This window comes from Eucyclogobius newberryi, unplaced genomic scaffold (genome assembly GCF_026437365.1).
Source record: "Eucyclogobius newberryi isolate DKJ021-1_F unplaced genomic scaffold, fEucNew1.0.hap1 SCAF_363, whole genome shotgun sequence".
Classification (NCBI taxonomy): domain Eukaryota; kingdom Metazoa; phylum Chordata; class Actinopteri; order Gobiiformes; family Gobiidae; genus Eucyclogobius; species Eucyclogobius newberryi.
The window spans coordinates 56,929-76,613 of NW_027316016.1; the positions used below are offsets into that span (position 1 = coordinate 56,929).

The window sequence follows — 19,685 nt, forward strand, 5'->3', positions numbered from 1 at the left end:
TCTGCTCCAGCTGCACATTCGGAGCGTGTGATTGGCTGAGCCCAAAATACGCATCTGATTGTTAAAAACGAGCTCGTGTCACTTGTGTCAATATGAATATTTTGGCTGTGAATGATCTGCAAATACTTTTGTGTTTAGGAGTTATTGACTTCAGAAGTCCGACTTTACCGCACGTGGCTCCTCCCACTTTCAGACTCGATCTGTGACAGCAGCGGGACTCGTCATGTCCACACAGCGTCCTACATGTGTCATGTCCACACAGTGTCCTACATGTGTCATGTCCACACAGCGTCCTACATGTATCATGTCCACACAGCGTCCTACATGTGTCATGTCCACACAGAGTCCTACATGTGTCATGTCCACACAGTCCTACATGTGTCATGTCCACACAGAGTCCTACACGTGTCATGTCCACACAGCGTCCTACATGTGTCATGTCCACACAGAGTCCTACATGTGTCATGTCCACACAGTGTCCTACATGTGTCATGTCCACACAGTCCTACATGTGTCATGTCCACACAGTGTCCTACATGTGTCATGTCCACACAGTGTCCTACATGTGTCATGTCCACACAGCGTCCTACATGTATCATGTCCACACAGAGTCCTACATGTGTCATGTCCACACAGTGTCCTACATGTGTCATGTCCACACAGAGTCCTACATGTGTCATGTCCACACAGTGTCCTACATGTGTCATGTCCACACAGTCCTACATGTGTCATGTCCACACAGTGTCCTACATGTGTCATGTCCACACAGCGTCCTACATGTATCATGTCCACACAGCGTCCTACATGTGTCATGTCCACACAGAGTCCTACATGTGTCATGTCCACACAGTGTCCTACATGTGTCATGTCCACACAGAGTCCTACATGTGTCATGTCCACACAGTGTCCTACATGTGTCATGTCCACACAGAGTCCTACATGTGTCATGTCCACACAGTGTCCTACATGTGTCATGTCCACACAGCGTCCTACATGTGTCATGTCCACACAGAGTCCTACATGTGTCATGTCCACACAGAGTCCTACATGTGTCATGTCCACACAGTGTCCTACATGTGTCATGTCCACACAGCGTCCTACATGTGTCATGTCCACACAGAGTCCTACATGTGTCATGTCCACACAGTGTCCTACATGTGTCATGTCCACACAGAGTCCTACATGTGTCATGTCCACACAGTGTCCTACATGTGTCATGTCCACACAGAGTCCTACATGTGTCATGTCCACACAGCGTCCTACATGTATCATGTCCACACAGAGTCCTACATGTGTCATGTCCACACAGAGTCCTACAGGTGTCATGTCCACACAGCGTCCTACATGTGTCATGTCCACACAGAGTCCTACATGTGTCATGTCCACACAGAGTCCTACATGTGTCATGTCCACACAGAGTCCTACATGTATCATGTCCACACAGCGTCCTACATGTATCATGTCCACACAGAGTCCTACATGTGTCATGTCCACACAGCGTCCTACATGTGTCATGTCCACACAGAGTCCTACATGTGTCATGTCCACACAGAGTCCTACACGTGTCATGTCCACACAGAGTCCTACATGTGACATGTCCACACAGAGTCCTACATGTGTCATGTCCACACAGAGTCCTACATGTGTCATGTCCACACAGAGTCCTACATGTGTCATGTCCACACAGCGTCCTACATGTATCATGTCCACACAGAGTCCTACATGTGTCATGTCCACACAGCGTCCTACATGTGTCATGTCCACACAGAGTCCTACACGTGTCATGTCCACACAGAGTCCTACATGTGACATGTCCACACAGAGTCCTACATGTGTCATGTCCACACAGCGTCCTACATGTGTCATGTCCACACAGCGTCCTACATGTGTCATGTCCACACAGAGGGCGACGCAATTTCTCTCTCTGTGACGTCACATCACAGAGGGATTCAGATCTACTTCCTGTCATTTAAAAGTTAAATTTTTCAAAGTTTCTTCACAAATTGCTGCTTAACAGAAGTAAAACTGTGATAAATGTTTACCACAGATGCCCTCCCACAGAACTGAGTCAGAAGTAGAAGAAACAAGAAGCTTCATTTGATCTTAAGGTTTAAACTTTGACTTCTTCAGACCAAATATCATTATATCCATGCAAAAAGTCCAGATTATCGTGTTCGCCAGACCAGGTCCAGGACCAGGACCAGGACCAGGACCAGACCAGGACCAGGACCAGCACCAGCACCAGGACCAGGACCAGGACCAGCACCAGGTCCAGGACCAGCACCAGGACCAGGACCAGGACCAGGACCAGCACCAGGTCCAGGACCAGCACCAGGACCAGGACCAGGACCAGACCAGGACCAGGACCAGCACCAGGACCAGGACCAGGACCAGGACCAGGACCAGGACCAGGACCAGGACCAGGACCAGGACCAGCACCAGGTCCAGGACCAGCACCAGGACCAGGACCAGGACCAGGACCAGGACCAGACCAGGACCAGTACCAGGACCAGGTCCAGGACCAGCACCAGGACCAGGACCAGGACCAGGACCAGGACCAGGACCAGGACCAGGACCAGGACCAGGACTGGACCAAAGACCGGACCAGGGCCGGACCAAAGACCAGACCAGGACCAGACCAAAGACCGGACCAGGGCCGGACCAAAGACCGGACCAGGACCGGACCAGGACCATGACCAGACCAGCTCAGAGGACTAGATTAGACCCGGGAGAGTCCACTGGGTTCAGGACTGTGTGGACGTCCTGGTCTAAGTCTGGACCTGAACCTGTCCAACAGTGTGAGATTACAGACTTCCTAGAAACACCCCGCTGCAGTAAAACGCCAGGAATAGAACCAGCAAACAGAACACACTGACCTTTCACAATAAAACACACAATAAAAGTCACAACAAAAAGAAACCAGTACTAAACCAGAACTAAACCAGGTCTAAACCAGGTCTAAACCAGGACTAAACCAGAACTAAACCAGGTCTAAACCAGGTCTAAACCAGGACTAAACCAGAACTAAACCAGGACTAAACCAGGACTAAACCAAGTCTAAACCAGGTCTAAACCAGGTCTAAACCAGGACTAAACCAGTTCTAAACCAGGACTAAACCAGGACTAAACCAGGACTAAACCAGGTCTAAACCAGGACTAAACCAGGTCTAAACCAGGTCTAAACCAGGACTAAACCAGGTCTAAACCAGGTCTAAACCAGGACTAAACCAGGACTAAACCAAGTCTAAACCAGGACTAAACCAGGACTAAACCAAGTCTAAACCAGGTCTAAACCAGGTCTAAACCAGGACTAAACCAGTTCTAAACCAGGACTAAACCAGGACTAAACCAGGACTAAACCAGGTCTAAACCAGGACTAAACCAGGACTAAACCAGGTCTAAACCAGGACTAAACCAGGACTAAACCAGGACTAAACCAAGTCTAAACCAGGACTAAACCAGGACTAAACCAAGTCTAAACCAGGTCTAAACCAGGTCTAAACCAGGACTAAACCAGTTCTAAACCAGGACTAAACCAGGACTAAACCAGGACTAAACCAGGTCTAAACCAGGACTAAACCAGGACTAAACCAGGTCTAAACCAGGACTAAACCAGGTCTAATCCAGGAGTTAAAAGTGAGTCTTCTCATAGAGTCCTGATCACAAACAGAGTGAGAAACATGTTCTAGTTTGTTCTTCTAAACATTATTATTTTAAATCCACCGCAGATTCAATAGTTCAAGTCTCAGAACTCCTCAGTCCAGCTCAAAGAGTCCGAACTAAACAGCCAGAAGTGGAGCTCTGGCGCCACCTGCTGGACACTTTACAAAGAGAGACAACGAGAGCTGTCGAGAGTCAGATCTGAAAGTTGTGTCGAGACTCTGCGCACGGAAGAATCTCTAAAAGTGTGGAAAAGCTGCTACTGCCCTATAAGCAAGGCCCAAAGCAGAGACGATTCACATCTAATAGAAGTCAGCTGAAGTAACACGCTGTATCCATGGTAACAAACTGTCACAGCGCAGTAGAGCCCTCACTCCCAGCTTCTCTCAGCTCTGAGGATTTCCTCCTATTTTTTAACAATGAATTACAAACAATCAGAGAGAAATGAGAGGAAATTGATCCCGACCTAATGTTAAACGATAGAACTGTTTCAAATCCTCCCTTTGTCTCGAAAATCCTTGAAAAAGTTGTAGTAAAACGCCACCTAGAGGACAATCACTTATATGAAGTTTTCCAGTCAGGGTTCAGAGCCCACCACAGCAGGGTCCAGAGCCCACCACAGCAGGGTCCAGAGCCCACCACAGCAGGGTTCAGAGCCCACCACAGCAGGGTCCAGAGCCCACCACACCACAGCAGGATTCAGAGCCCACCACCGCAGGGTCCAGAGCCCACCACAGCAGGGTTCAGAGCCCACCACGGCAGGGTTCAGAGCCCACCACAGCAGGGTCCAGAGCCCACCACAGCAGCGTTCAGAGCCCACCACGGCAGGGTCCAGAGCCCACCACGGCAGGGTTCAGAGCCCACCACGGCAGGGTACAGAGCCCACCACGGCAGGGTTCAAAGCCCACCACGACAGGGTTCGGAGCCCACCACAGCAGGGTCCAGAGCCCACCAGAGGAGGGTTCAGAGCCCACCAGAGGAGGGTTCAGAGCCCACCACAGCAGGGTTCTGAGCCCACCACAGGAGTGTTCAGAGCCCACCACAGCAGGGCCCACCACAGCAGGGTTCAGAGCCCACCTCAGCAGGGCCCACCACAGCAGGGTTTAGAGCCCACCACGGCAGGGTTCAGAGCCCACCACAGCAGGGTTCAGAGCCCACCACAGCAGGGTTCAGAGCCCACCATTGCAGGGTTCAGAGAGCTCACCACAGCAGGGTCCAGAGCCCACCACAGCAGGGTTCAGAGCCCACCACGGCAGGGTTCAGAGCCCACCACAGCAGGGTCCAGAGCCCACCACAGCAGGGTCCAGAGCCGACCACAGCAGGGATCAGAGCCCACCACACCACAGCAGGATTCAGAGCCCACCACAGCAGGGTCCATACCACCACAGCAGGGTTCAGAGCCCACCACACCACAGCAGGATTCAGAGCCCACCACGGCAGGGTTCAGAGCCCACCACACCACAGCAGGATTCAGAGCCCACCACAGCAGGGTCCAGAGCCCACCACAGCAGGGTTCAGAGCCCACCACGGCAGGGTTCAGAGCCCACCACAGCAGGGTCCAGAGCCCACCACAGCAGGGTTCAGAGCCCACCACAGCAGGGTCCAGAGCCCACCACGGCAGGGTTCAGAGCCCACCACGGCAGGGTTCAGAGCCCACCACGGCAGGGTTCAGAGCCCACCACGACAGGGTTCGGAGCCCACCACAGCAGGGTTCAGAGCCCACCACGGCAGGGTTCAGAGCCCACCACGGCAAGGTTCAGAGCCCACCAGAGCAGGGTTCAGAGCCCACCACAGCAGGGTTCTGAGCCCACCACAGGAGTGTTCAGAGCCCACCACAGCAGGGCCCACCACAGCAGGGTTCAGAGCCCACCACAGCAGGGCCCACCACATCAGGGTTTAGAGCCCACCACGGCAGGGTTCAGAGCCCACCACAGCAGGGTTCAGAGCCCACCACAGCAGGGTTCAGAGCCCACCATTGCAGGGTTCAGAGAGCCCACCACAGCAGGGTCCAGAGCCCACCACAGCAGGGTTCAGAGCCCACCACAGCAGCTTTCAAAGCCCACCACAGCAGGGTTCAGAGCCCACCACGACAGGGTTCAAAGAGCTCACCACAGCAGGGTTCAGAGCCCACCACAGCAGGTTTCAGAGCCCACCACAGCAGGGTTCAGAGCCCACCACAGCAGGGCCCACCACAGCCCACCACAGCAGGTTTCAGAGCCCACCACAGCAGGGTCCAGAGCCCACCACAGCAGGGTTCAGAGCCCACCACAGCAGGGTCCAGAGCCCACCACAGCAGGGTTCAGAGCCCACCACACCACAGCAGGATTCAGAGCCCACCACAGCAGGGTCCAGAGCCCACCACAGCAGGGTTCAGGGCCCACCACGGCAGGGTTCAGAGCCCACCACAGCAGGGTCCAGAGCCCACCACAGCAGGGTTCAGAGCCCACCACAGCAGGGTCCAGAGCCCACCACGGCAGGGTTCAGAGCCCACCACGGCAGGGTTCAGAGCCCACCACAGCAGGGTCCAGAGCCCACCACGGCAGGGTTCAGAGCCCACCACAGCAAGGTTCAGAGCCCACCAGAGCAGGGTTCAGAACCCACCACAGCAGGGTTCTGAGCCCACCACAGGAGTGTTCAGAGCCCACCACAGCAGGGCCCACCACAGCAGGGTTCAGAGCCCACCACAGCAGGGCCCACCACAGCAGGGTTTAGAGCCCACCACGGCAGGGTTCAGAGCCCACCACAGCAGGGTTCAGAGCCCACCACAGCAGGGTTCAGAGCCCACCATTGCATGGTTCAGAGAGCTCACCACAGCAGGGTCCAGAGCCCACCAAAGCAGGGTTCAGAGCCCACCACAGCAGGGTCCAGAGCCCACCACAGCAGGGTCCAAAGCCCACCACAGCAGGGTCCATACCACCTCAGCAGGGTTCAGAGCCCACCACACCACAGCAGGATTCAGAGCCCACCACGGCAGGGTTCAGAGCCCACCACGGCAGGGTTCAGAGCCCACCACGGCAGGGTTCAAAGCCCACCACAGCAGGGTTCAGAGCCCACCACAGCAGTGTTCAGAGCCCACCACGGCAGGGTTCGGATTCCACCACAGCAAGGTTCAGAGCCCACCACAGCAGGGTTCAGAGCCCACCACAGCAGGGTTCAGAGCCCACCACGACAGGGTTCAGAGAGCTCACCACAGCAGGGTTCAGACCCCACCACAGCAGGGTTCAGAGCCCACCACAGCAGTGTTCAGAGCCCACCACAGCAGGGTTCAGAGCCCACCACAGCAGGGTTCAGATTCCATCACAGCAGTGTTCAGAGCCCACCACAGCAGGGTTCAGAGCCCACCACAGCAGGGTCCAGAGCCCACCACAGCAGGGTTCCGAGCCCACCACGACAGGGTTCAGAGAACCCACCACAGCAGGGTCCAGAGCCCACCACAGCAGGGTTGAGAGAGCTCACCACAGCAGGGTTCAGAGCCCACCACAGCAGGTTTCAAAGCCCACCACAGCAGGGTTCAGAGCCCACCACGACATGGTTCAGAGAGCTTACCACAGCGGGGGTTCAGAGCCCACCACAGCAAGTTTCAGAGCCCACCACAGCAGGGTTCAGAGCCCACCACAGCAGGGTTCAGAGCCCACCACAGCAGTGTTCAGAGCCCACCACAGCAGGGTTTAGAGCCCACCACGACAGGGTTCAGAGAGCCCACCACAGCAGTGTTTGGAGCCCACCACAGCAGGGTTCAGAGCCCACCACAGCAGGGTCCAGAGCCCACCACGGCAGGGTTCAGAGCCCACCACGGCAGGGTTCAGAGCCCACCACGGCAGGGTTCAAAGCCCACCACGACAGGGTTCGGAGCCCACCACAGCAGGGTTCAGAGCCCACCACGGCAGGGTTCAGAGCCCACCACAGCAAGGTTCAGAGCCCACCAGAGCAGGGTTCAGAGCCCACCACAGCAGGGTTCTGAGCCCACCACAGGAGTGTTCAGAGCCCACCACAGCAGGGCCCACCACAGCAGGGTTCAGAGCCCACCACAGCAGGGCCCACCACAGCAGGGTTTAGAGCCCACCACGGCAGGGTTCAGAGCCCACCACAGCAGGGTTCAGAGCCCACCAAAGCAGGGTTCAGAGCCCACCATTGCAGGGTTCAGAGAGCTCACCACAGCAGGGTCCAGAGCCCACCACAGCAGGGTTCAGAGCCCACCACGGCAGGGTTCAGAGCCCACCACAGCAGGGTCCAGAGCCCACCACAGCAGTGTTCAGAGCCCACCACACCACAGCAGGATTCAGAGCCCACCACAGCAGGGTCCAAAGCCCACCACAGCAGGGTCCATACCACCATAGCAGGGTTCAGAGCCCACCACACCACAGCAGGATTCAGAGCCCACCACGGCAGGGTTCAGAGCCCACCACAGCAGGGTTCAGAGCCCACCACGGCAGGGTTCAAAGCCCACCAAGACAGGGTTCAGAGCCCACCACAGCAGGGTTCAGAGCCCACCACAGCAGTGTTCAGAGCCCACCACGGCAGGGTTCAGATTCCACCACAGCAAGGTTCAGAGCCCACCACAGCAGGGTTCAGAGCCCACCACAGCAGGGTTCAGAGCCCACCATGACAGGGTTCAGAGAGCTCACCACAGCAGGGTTCAGAGCCCACCACAGCAGGGTTCAGAGCCCACCACAGCAGTGTTCAGAGCCCACCACAGCAGGGTTCAGAGCCCACCACAGCAGGGTTCAGATTCCATCACAGCAGTGTTCAGAGCCCACCACAGCAGGGTTCAGAGCCCACCACAGCCGGGTTCCGAGCCCACCACGACAGGGTTCAGAGAACTCACCACAGCAGGGTCCAGAGCCCACCACAGCAGGGTTGAGAGAGCTCACCACAGCAGGGTTCAGAGCCCACCACAGCAGGTTTCAAAGCCCACCACAGCAGAGTTCAGAGCCCACCACGACATGGTTCAGAGAGCTTACCACAGCGGGGGTTCAGAGCCCACCACAGCAAGTTTCAGAGCCCACCACAGCAGGGTTCAGAGCCCACCACAGCAGGGTTCAGAGCCCACCACGACAGGGTTCAAAGAGCTCACCACAGCAGGGTTCAGAGCCCACCACAGCAGGTTTCAGAGCCCGCCACAGCAGGGTTCAGAGCCCACCACGACAGGGTTCAGAGCCCACCACATCAGGGTTCAGAGCCCACCACAGCAGGTTTCAGAGCCCACCACAGCAGGGTTCAAAGAGCTCACCACAGCAGGGTTCAGAGCCCACCACAGCAGTGTTCAGAGGCTCCGCCCTCAGCTGATTTACATCCTATTTATCTGATATTTACCAGTTTGTTCATGTAAACCAGAGCTCCTCCCCTTGTTCTAAAATAACTTACGGTGTGCCTCATGGGTTAGTACTGGGTCCTGTTCTGTTTCCTCTTTACATACTGCCGTTAGGTCACATGATTAGGTCACATGATCAGGTCACATGATCAGATGCAGACGACACTCAGCTGTATTTATCAATGAACCTGATCAGAGCGATCAAGTACAGACTTAGTGCTTGTGTGAAGGAGATAAAAACATTTAGGACACTAAATGATCTTCTTCTTAACTCTGAACAAATTAAGGTCATTGTGCTGGAGGTCATTGTGCTGGAGGTCATTGTGCTGGAGGTCATTGTGCTGGAGGTCATTGTGCTGGAGGTCATTGTGCTGGAGGTCATTGTGCTGGAGGTCATTGTGCTGGAGGTCATTGTGTAGTCACACTGGATAATGTCAGTGAAACCTCAGAGTCTTATTGGACCAGGAGCTCTCATTTAAAGCTCATATAAATCAAGTCTGTAAAACAGACTCTTTCATCTGTGTAATAAAGATCAAATCTGAAGAATCCGGCCTAAAAGTGAAGCAGAAAAACGTCTCCTGCATTTGTAACGTCTGGATTCTCTTGTAACTCCTGCTCACAGCGTGTCCTAAAAGCTCCATAAAAATCTTTAACTGGTTCAAAATGCTGCAGCAAGATTACAAACAGGAACTAAAAGAAGAGAGCACATTACACCGGTGCTGGAGTCTCTTCACTGGCTCCTGTCCAGTTTAGAATCACATTTAAACTCCTCCTCCTGACTTACAGAGCCATAAATAACATGGCCCCTCCCACCTCTAAGATGCTATAGAACCATATCATCCAATCAGAGCTCTTCACTCTCAGAATGCTGGCCTTCTAGTGGTCCCAAGAGTCTCTAAAAGTACAGTAGGAGGTAGAGCCTTCTGGTGGTCCCAAGAGTCTCTAAGAAAGAAACAGCATGAAAGCTGTAAAACCATGAATATAAACTGACTGTAACTTCAGTTTGTTTTTGTGAAATCAAATTTTAATTTCATTTTGTATATTTTCTTTACTTGTTTTTTCCGGTTAGATTTGTAATTTTGTACATTTTCTGTATTATTTGTAACCCCTGTTGTGATCATTCTGTAAAAATAATAATAATCATCCTATTTTTTAAACTGACACACTTTTCTGACAGTTTAAACCATGGTTGGACTAAATAAATGTGTTTTATGGTCTTATTGTGTCAGATCAGAACTGTTGTGTCGTTGATGTGGAGTGTGGCTCTTGTTTACACTCTGGTTGCTATGGAAACAGCTGTGGAATCACCAATGTGAAATATAAATGTGACTCTGGAGCTCATTACAGCTCATGACCAGTGGGTGGCGGCACTGCGCGTCCGGTCTGCTACACGGAAGAACAAGAAGAAGAAGAAGCAGAGCACGCATGCGCAGTGGTCTCCGCTCCGCTGCTCGCCATGGTGCCATGGATCTATTATAATATCTGGATAGGGTACGCCCCCTCTGCCTCTGGCTCCAAATTGAGTAGTGGCCACTCCGCAGAATGCAGCCTTATGGTCGGACCATTTCAGGAGTTCGGCCTCTAAAATTACCAAACATGCTATATTGTTTTTAGTCTAAAAATAAAATAGAAGGAATTTCACTCTTCAACTGTTTCTAAAATACTTAAAAAATACATTTTTAACCTTCCGGTGAACGGTGTACGCGCACCGAGCGCGCACGTGACCCTCGTGAACGAGCCTCAGGAGAACACGTGACGGAAACTAAACACAAACAGAAGAAAGAGACGAGACCACGATACACGTAAGTTGTGTTTGTATGTCATTCCTCACGTTTCACACATCGTTCCATGAATTCATTATATGAAGTGTAAAACAACAATTACACAGTTAACACAAGTTAACACAAGTTAACACAAGTTAACACGAGCTAACGTAAGCTAAAGTTTAGCTAAAGTTTAGCTACACAAAGATGCAACAACACGTCGTGATGGCTCGTGCTTCTGCAAATAAATAACTAATTATTTATCCTACTAAATGTTCTAAGAGACAAAAGGTTAAGCACAGATCAAGGAAAACTAGAGAAAGAAGGGAAATAAAGTGATGTTTGTATGATGTGCAATCAAAAACTACAAATAATTCAAATATAACCTGCTGAAATGGGTCATATCTTACATATATAAATGTAAAGGTGTTTAAAAGTGACAGTCCTGTACTTACAGGGGCTGAGACCACATTTGAGGTTTTATTACCCATATAATAATGAAGTGTGCTGTGTTTAAACAAAGCACACGCTTGTTTTGTATAGGAATGTCATGGATTTACTTCCATGGAATATGTAGATTTAGCAAACATGTCAGTTATGTTCTAACTTCTAAGGTTTAAACTTATGCATAAATAAATGACTTTTGGTTCTAGCTTTAAAAATTAATGTGAAAAGAGGAACTTTTGTGTTACAGAGCGAAATGTAAATCTGTCAATAACATTCCATTTAACTCCATTAAATGTGCAGAATATATCAATGTTCTAATGAGTATCTTTCTCATCTTCAGAGTGCTGACCAGTGAGTTTAGTCTGTCTGTGCTGACCAGAGCTCTACAGGTCACTGCAGGTCACTACAGGTCACTGCAGGTCACTACAGGTCACTACAGGTCACTACAGGTCACTGCAGGTCACTACAGGTCACTACAGGTCACTGCAGGTCACTACAGGTCACTACAGGTCACTGCAGGTCACTGCAGGTCACTGCAGGTCACTACAGGTCACTACAGGTCACTGCAGGTCACTGCAGGTCACTGCAGGTCACTACAGGTCACTACAGGTCACTGCAGGTCACTACAGGTCACTACAGGTCACTACAGGTCACTGCAGGTCACTACAGGTCACTACAGGTCACTACAGGTCACTGCAGGTCACTACAGGTCACTGCAGACACAGAGTCATCTCAAGTAAACTCCTGACGACTCCAAAGCAAAAGGTATTTTGATAATAACTTGTGCCTCGAATCAGTATTTTGAATTTATAAAATGTCTGTTTTTTTTATGACCAAAACAAACTAAATGATAATTGTTCTTCAAAAGAGCCACTGCTGTGTCACATGTGTCTGTGAAGCAGCTTCAGGACAAACATATGAAGTGTATGTTATATGACTTGTATAATCTAAACATATGAAGTGTATGTTATATGACTTGTATAATCTAAAACATATGAAGTGTATGTTATATGACTTGTATAATCTAAAACATATGAAGTGTATGTTATATGACTTGTATAAATCTAAAGCTGTGACATGTTCTGTTTGTCTCAGTCATACGATGGAGCTGAACGGAGGAGTTTACTGAAGTACAGAAGACTGCGTAGCCATGGAAACAAAGTCTTGTTAAATACTGAGATATTCAGTATTTAACGCAATAATGTCACATTCATGTGCATATAACTGATGTAAAAAGAGTGTTTATTTTACCATTATTATTAGTATTATTTTGTCTTACGCTGTTTTTATTTTATCTTTATTTCCCCCTCCATTCCTTATTAAGGTATGAGAGGTTCTGTCTAGAGGAGTTTTTGTTTATAAGAGTTCCTCTATTAAGATCGATCTATTAAGAGTGTTTTTTAAACTTCCTATAAGTTTTCTGTCCTTTTCCTCTGTATCTACTGTGTTGCAACAACAAAATTTCCCCATGTGTGGACAATAAAGGAATATCTTATTTTATTCAGTTTGTTCTATTTGACTTATACAGGTTGTTTTATCATTGTTAATATTTTTATGTTGCACTGAATCACCAAAGCAAGTTCCACTGTTTGTGAATTCTTTTCTTTGACAAAGGCAATACATTTTATGATTCTATTAATGATGATAATAATAATGAACAGTACTGACTCAAACTCCTTAATAAGGGACTCCCACATTGTAGCTTTAAAACTCATTGTAGCTTTAAAACTCATTGTAGCTTTAAAACTCATTGTAGCTTTAAAACTCAACTAAAACTGGCTAAAATCAATTTATCATTTGTAGTTATAATCAGATTTGCATTTATTGAACAAGTTCATTCATGTTCATTATTCTTATTAAATACATTAATAAATACAAAACACATTTGTTTATTAAAGATTGACATGATACAAAAACGACACAAAAGGAAACTGAATATAATTAAATACTGCTTAACTCAATTATGTAACAGAATCGATGATTATATTTTATATTTCTTCTCATCTGATTAAAAAAATGCACATTGGCCAAATTATATTATGTAAATTAATAACTGAAAAGTTAATAACAAAATAAATACCCAAACCAAAAACTACAGAAAATGATGAGGACATTATTACACCTCTAAATGTAATTTATTGTCATTAAACCGGACTTTTTATCCAACACTTCTTTATAATTCTCTTAAATATCAGAGCTTTACATCATGATACATGTATATTTATAGATGGATATAACAATCCATCATTATACGTTACGTAAACAGAATATTTCAAGCCGAATTATTCCAAAAGTCCGTGTTGACTTCTCAGTCTTTCACGCTGCTGTGACGTGCGCGCTCCCGACGCCAAAGCCTTATGGCGATGACGTCACAAAAGTGGGAGGAGATATACCACTGTTCAGGAAGTAATGCGGAACTAAAACACTTTTTTGGAACCATGCGCCAATGAGCAGCTCCATAGGTTTCAATGGCGGCCATCTTGGCTTCCGGGGGCTTGCATGGTGCTCCCTCGTCCCGGTGTTTGTCCCGGTATTTGTCCCGGTATTTGTCCCGGTATTTGTCCCGGTCCTCGTTGCGGTGTTTGTCCCGGTATTTGTCCCGCTGCGGAGCCTTAAAGACACAAACATGGCGCACGTGAAGCTGAAGCAGGAGCTGGAGCTGTGGGAGCCAAAGGAGCAGGAGGAGAACAGGTGATTAGAGACAAAACAGGAGCACTGACCACCGGGGACACAGACCGGGGACACGGACACACACCGGGGACACGGACACACACCGGGGATGGGGACTCAGACCGGGGACACGGACACACACCGGGGACACACGGACACAGACCGGGGATGGGGACTCAGACCGGGGACACGGACACCGACCGGGGACACGGACTCAGGACACAGTTTGTGAAGAAATGTTGAAAAATCAGAGTTTAAATCTGAGTCCCTCTGTGATGTCATCAGTGTGATGTCATCAGTGTGATGTCATCAGTGTGATGTCATCAGTGTGCGACACATGGTTGGACTGAATACATGTGTTTTATGGTCTTATTGTGTCAGATCAGAACTGTTGTGTGGTTTATGTGGAGTTTGGCTCTTGTTTACACTCTGGTTGCTATGGAAATAGCTGTGTCACATCCAACAGGAAGTACAATTATAAACTTCACACAAACGAGCAAAATGTGAAATATAAATGTGTTCAATTTGTTCAAACTCTTGTGTTTGTTTTCAGCGTTTGTCGTGAGCTCAAAGACGAGTCCCGAGGTGAGAACGTCCATCGGTTCATCCTCTCGTTTAGAGGTGAGAACGTCCATCGGTTCATCCTCTCGTTTAGAGGTGAGAACGTCCATCGGTTCATCCTCTCGTTTAGAGGTGAGAACGTCCATCGGTTCATCCTCTCGTTTAGAGGTGAGAACGTCCATCGGTTCATCCTCTCGTTTAGAGGTGAGAACGTCCATCGGTTCATCCTCTCGTTTAGAGGTGAGAACGTCCATCGGTTCATCCTCTCGTTTAGAGGTGAGAACGTCCATCGGTTCATCCTCTCGTTTAGAGGTGAGAACGTCCATCGGTTCATACTCTCGTTTAGAGGTGAGAACGTCCATAGGTTCATCCTCTCGTTTAGAGGTGAGAACGTCCATCGGTTCATCCTCTCGTTTAGAGGTGAGAACGTCCATCGGTTCATCCTCTCGTTTAGAGGTGAGAACGTCCATCGGTTCATCCTCTCGTTTAGAGGTGAGAACGTCCATCGGTTCATCCTCTCGTTTAGAGGTGAGAACGTCCATCGGTTCATCCTCTCGTTTAGAGGTGAGAACGTCCATCGGTTCATCCTCTCGTTTAGAGGTGAGAACGTCCATCGGTTCATCCTCTCGTTTAGAGGTGAGAACGTCCATCGGTTCATCCTCTCGTTTAGAGGTGAGAACGTCCATCGGTTCATCCTCTCGTTTAGAGGTGAGAACGTCCATCGGTTCATCCTCTCGTTTAGAGGTGAGAACGTCCATCGGTTCATCCTCTCGTTTAGAGGTGAGAACGTCCATCGGTTCATACTCTCGTTTAGAGGTGAGAACGTCCATAGGTTCATCCTCTCGTTTAGAGGTGAGAACGTCCATCGGTTCATCCTCTCGTTTAGAGGTGAGAACGTCCATCGGTTCATCCTCTCGTTTAGAGGTGAGAACGTCCATCGGTTCATCCTCTCGTTTAGAGGTGAGAACGTCCATCGGTTCATCCTCTCGTTTAGAGGTGAGAACGTCCATCGGTTCATCCTCTCGTTTAGAGGTGAGAACGTCCATCGGTTCATCCTCTCGTTTAGAGGTGAGAACGTCCATCGGTTCATCCTCTCGTTTAGAGGTGAGAACGTCCATCGGTTCATCCTCTCGTTTAGAGGTGAGAACGTCCATCGGTTCATACTCTCGTTTAGAGGTGAGAACGTCCATAGGTTCATCCTCTCGTTTAGAGGTGAGAACGTCCATCGGTTCATCCTCTCGTTTAGAGGTGAGAACGTCCATCGGTTCATCCTCTCGTTTAGAGGTGAGAACGTCCATCGGTTCATCCTCTCGTTTAGAGGTGAGAACGTCCATCGGTTCATCCTCTCGTTTAGAGGTGAGAACGTCCATCGGTTCATCCTCTCGTTTAGAGGTGAGAACGTCCATCGGTTCATCCTCTCGTTTAGAGGTGAGAACGTCCATCGGTTCATCCTCTCGTTTAGAGGTGAGAACGTCCATCGGTTCATCCTCTCGTTTAGAGGTGAGAACGTCCATCGGTTCATCCTCTCGTTTAGAGGTGAGAACGTCCATCGGTTCATCCTCTCGTTTAGAGGTGAGAACGTCCATCGGTTCATCCTCTCGTTTAGAGGTGAGAACGTCCATCGGTTCATCCTCTCGTTTAGAGGTGAGAACGTCCATCGGTTCATCCTCTCGTTTAGAGGTGAGAACGTCCATCGGTTCATCCTCTCGTTTAGAGGTGAGAACGTCCATCGGTTCATCCTCTCGTTTAGAGGTGAGAACGTCCATCGGTTCATCCTCTCGTTTAGAGGTGAGAATGTCCATCGGTTCATCCTCTCGTTTAGAGGTGAGAACGTCCATCGGTTCATCCTCTCGTTTAGAGGTGAGAACGTCCATCGGTTCATCCTCTCGTTTAGAGGTGAGAACGTCCATCGGTTCATCCTCTCGTTTAGAGGTGAGAACGTCCATCGGTTCTCGTTGTGATTAATGGTTGACTGGTTTGTCCCTCTGACCTTGCAGGCGTCCAGACTCAAACCGGTCCCGTCCAGGTTAAAGTAGAACCAGAGGAGCTGAGAGTCCAACAGGAGGCGGAGTCGGGACGTCCAGCGGGAAGTCCAGCGGGAAGTCCAGCTGGACGTCCAGCTGGACGTCCAGCGGGAAGTCCAGCGGGACGTCCAGCGGGACGTCCAGCGCTGCACGTGATCGTGAAGAGCGAAGACGAGGAGGACGACGAGACGAGCGAGGAGCGTTCTGAGTCTGAGAGCGAAGAACGTCTCTCCTCCGACACTGACGACTCCGACGACTGGACGCTGCGATCGCAGACCCGGGGCCCGGCACCGCAGACCCGGGGCCCCGCGCCGCTGACCCGGGGGCCCGCGCCGCTGACCCGGGGCCCCACGCCGCTGACCCGGGGGCCCGCGCCGCTGACCCGGGGCCCGGCGCCGCAGACCGCCGCCCCACACGAGCTGAACGAGCGGCCCACTCAGAGGAAAAACGGCGCTGAAGCCAAACCGCACAGATGCGCTCAGTGCGGGAAAGCGTTCGACACGCGCAACAAACTGAACGCGCACGAGAAGAACCACCGAGCGGACAGACCTTTCAGGTGTCCGTTCTGCGACAGAGGATTCAAAAAGAACGGGACTTTAATCACTCACCTGAGGATCCACACGGGGGAAAAGCCCTTCACCTGTTCCGTTTGTGCCAAGGATTTCCAGTACGGGATCACGCTGAAGGCGCACATGAGGACGCACACCGGGGAGAAACCCTTCTGCTGCTCGGTGTGCTCCGCCCACTTCATGACGGAGTACCTGCTGAAGGTCCACGCCCGCACTCACAGCGGCGGGGAAACTTTCAGGTGCTCGGTCTGCGCCAAGGACTTCATCGCCGAGGACCGCCTGCGGCGCCACATGACGGTGCACACCAAGGACAGGCCCTTCGGGTGTTCGGTCTGCTGCGAGCGCTTCATGACGAGCAGCCGCTTGAGGACGCACGGGCGTGTCCACACGGGCGAGCGGCTCTTCACCTGCCACGTCTGCGAAAAGGACTTCACGCGCATGAGCTTCCTGAAGAAACACATGCGGACGCACTCGGGGGAGAGGCCTTTCAGGTGCTCAGTGTGCGGAAAGAGTTACGCACAGAAGTACAGTCTGCAGCGGCACAAGTGCAGCGCGTCCAGACTGGCTCCGGACGGGCCCCGGCTCTGACCACAACCTGTCCAGAGACAAACACGTCACATTCAGAGTGTCAAACGCTGTTATTGGTTTATCACATCATAAAGTCATAAACTGAACCTCGTCAGAAAAGAAATGACACATTTTTGAGGAGAAACTCTTTATACAAAGTGTTTGAAACTCCTCCCACTTCCACATGACGAGCGTCTGAAACGTTTTCATTACAACAACGTTCAATAAAGAACGTTTCATTCATTTTGGTCCAAAAGTTTTATTGTCGCTCGGGTGCCGGGCAGGCCTCAACTCCTGTCGCCGCCGCCGCCGCTGGTCAGCCAGGGGGCGTGGTCAGCCAGGGAGGTCATATATCCAGTTCTTTCTGAGGTTTGGTGTCAGGAGCGAGTGGGGAGTGTTTGGGGCCCTTCATTAGGACTGGACTTCCCTCTATTTACGATCTTTGTTATTTACCCAAGTCACAAGATGAAAAGTGAAAGACTTTTCTTCTGTGGAGCAGACTGGATAATGAGTACTACATATGTATATAAGATAAGATAATCCTTTCTGTACAACTGTAATTGTGTGCACATAATAAGCCTATTTAGCTGCCACAGACACAGACACTGTGATGTCACACACTCATTAAACCATCTCACACCAAAGTCACCTTCAACAACGACAAACCCTGGTTCACACTTAAACTGAGGCTGAGGCAGAAGGAGGCGGAGCACAGGGCGGAGCTAGAGGGCCAACAACCCCGCCTCTGTGTGGAGTGGCCCCGCCTCTGTGTGGAGTGGGCCCGCCTCTGTGTGGAGTGGCCCCGCCTGTGTGTGGAGTGGCCCCGCCTCTGTGTGGAGTGGCCCCGCCTGTGTGTGGAGTGGGCCCGCCTCTGTGTGGAGTGGGCCCGCCTCTGTGTGGAGTGGCCCCGCCTGTGTGTGGAGTGGGCCCGCCTCTGTGTGGAGTGGCCCCGCCTCTGTGTGGAGTGGCCTCGCCTCTGTGTGGAGGGGCCCCGCCTCTGTGTGGAGTGGCCCCGCCTGTGTGTGGAGTGGGCCCGCCTCTGTGTGGAGTGGCCCCGCCTCTGTGTGGAGTGGCCCCGCCTCTGTGTGGAGTGGCCCCGCCTCTGTGTGGAGTGGCCCCGCCTGTGTGTGGAGTGGCCCCGCCTCTGTGTGGAGTGGCCCCGCCTCTGTGTGGAGGGGCCCCGCCTCTGTGTGGAGTGGGCCCGCCTCTATGTGGGAGTGGCCCCGCCTCTGTGTGGAGTGGGCCCGCCTCTGTGTGGAGTGGCCCCGCCTCTGTGTGGAGTGGCCTCGCCTCTGTGTGGAGGGGCCCCGCCTCTGTGTGGAGTGGCCCCGCCTGTGTGTGGAGTGGGCCCGCCTCTGTGTGGAGTGGCCCCGCCTCTATGTGGGAGTGGCCCCGCCTCTGTGTGGGAGTGGGCTCATCAATTACAAGCTCAGAGCCCCCCCTTCTGCAGATGACAGAAAACTGGCCCAGCAACTCAATTCCTTCTTCTGTAGATTTGACACCTCCATCACCTCCTCCATCTCCTCCTCCATCTCCTCCTCCATCACCTCCTCCATCTCCTCCTCCATCACCTCCTCCATCACCTCCTCCATCACCTCCTCCATCACCTCATCCATCACCTCCTCCATCACCTCCTCCATCACCTCCTCCATCACCTCCTCCATCACCTCATCCATCACCTCCTCCATCACCTCCTCCATCACCTCCTCCATCACCGTGTGGTACGCTGGAGCCACAGCCAGGGACCAACAGACTACAGCGCCCTCTGCTGAGAAGGTGATCGGCTGCAGACTTCCATCTCTGCAGGAGGCCACACCGCTCAGGCAGGAGGCCACTCCCCTCAGGCAGGAGGCCACTCCCCTCAGGCAGGAGGCCACTCCCCTCAGGCAGGAGGCCACTCCCCTCAGGCAGGAGGCCACTCCCCTCAGGCAGGAGGCCACACCGCTCAGGCAGGAGGCCACTCCCCTCAGGCAGGAGGCCACTCCCCTCAGGCAGGAGGCCACTCCCCTCAGGCAGGAGGCCACTCCTCTCAGGCAGGAGGCCACTCCCCTCAGGCAGGAGGCCACTCCCCTCAGGCAGGAGGCCACTCCCCTCAGGCAGGAGGTTACGGTCC

General features: G+C 51.6%; 1 protein-coding gene across 1 annotated transcript; it reads left to right on the top strand.

The window, feature by feature from the left end:
- The first annotated feature begins 13,807 nt into the window (after window positions 1-13,807).
- On the top strand, window positions 13,808-18,329 carry LOC140376518 (uncharacterized). Its single transcript, XM_072462012.1, has 3 exons — window positions 13,808-13,872; window positions 14,405-14,436; window positions 16,410-18,329. Exons 1-3 carry the CDS (start codon window positions 13,808-13,810, stop codon window positions 17,591-17,593), a joined length of 1,281 nt encoding a protein of 426 aa, XP_072318113.1. The 3' UTR covers window positions 17,594-18,329.
- Window positions 18,330-19,685: the final 1,356 nt, after the last annotated feature.

Coding starts and splice junctions, on each gene's coding strand:
- LOC140376518 (XM_072462012.1), top strand. CDS start 13,808: ATGGCGCACGTGAAGCTGAAGCAGGAGCTGGAGCTGTGGGAGCCAAAG. Junction 13,873..14,404: donor AAGGAGCAGGAGGAGAACAG/GTGATTAGAGAC, acceptor GTTTGTTTTCAG/CGTTTGTCGTGAGCTCAAAG. Junction 14,437..16,409: donor GCTCAAAGACGAGTCCCGAG/GTGAGAACGTCC, acceptor CTGACCTTGCAG/GCGTCCAGACTCAAACCGGT.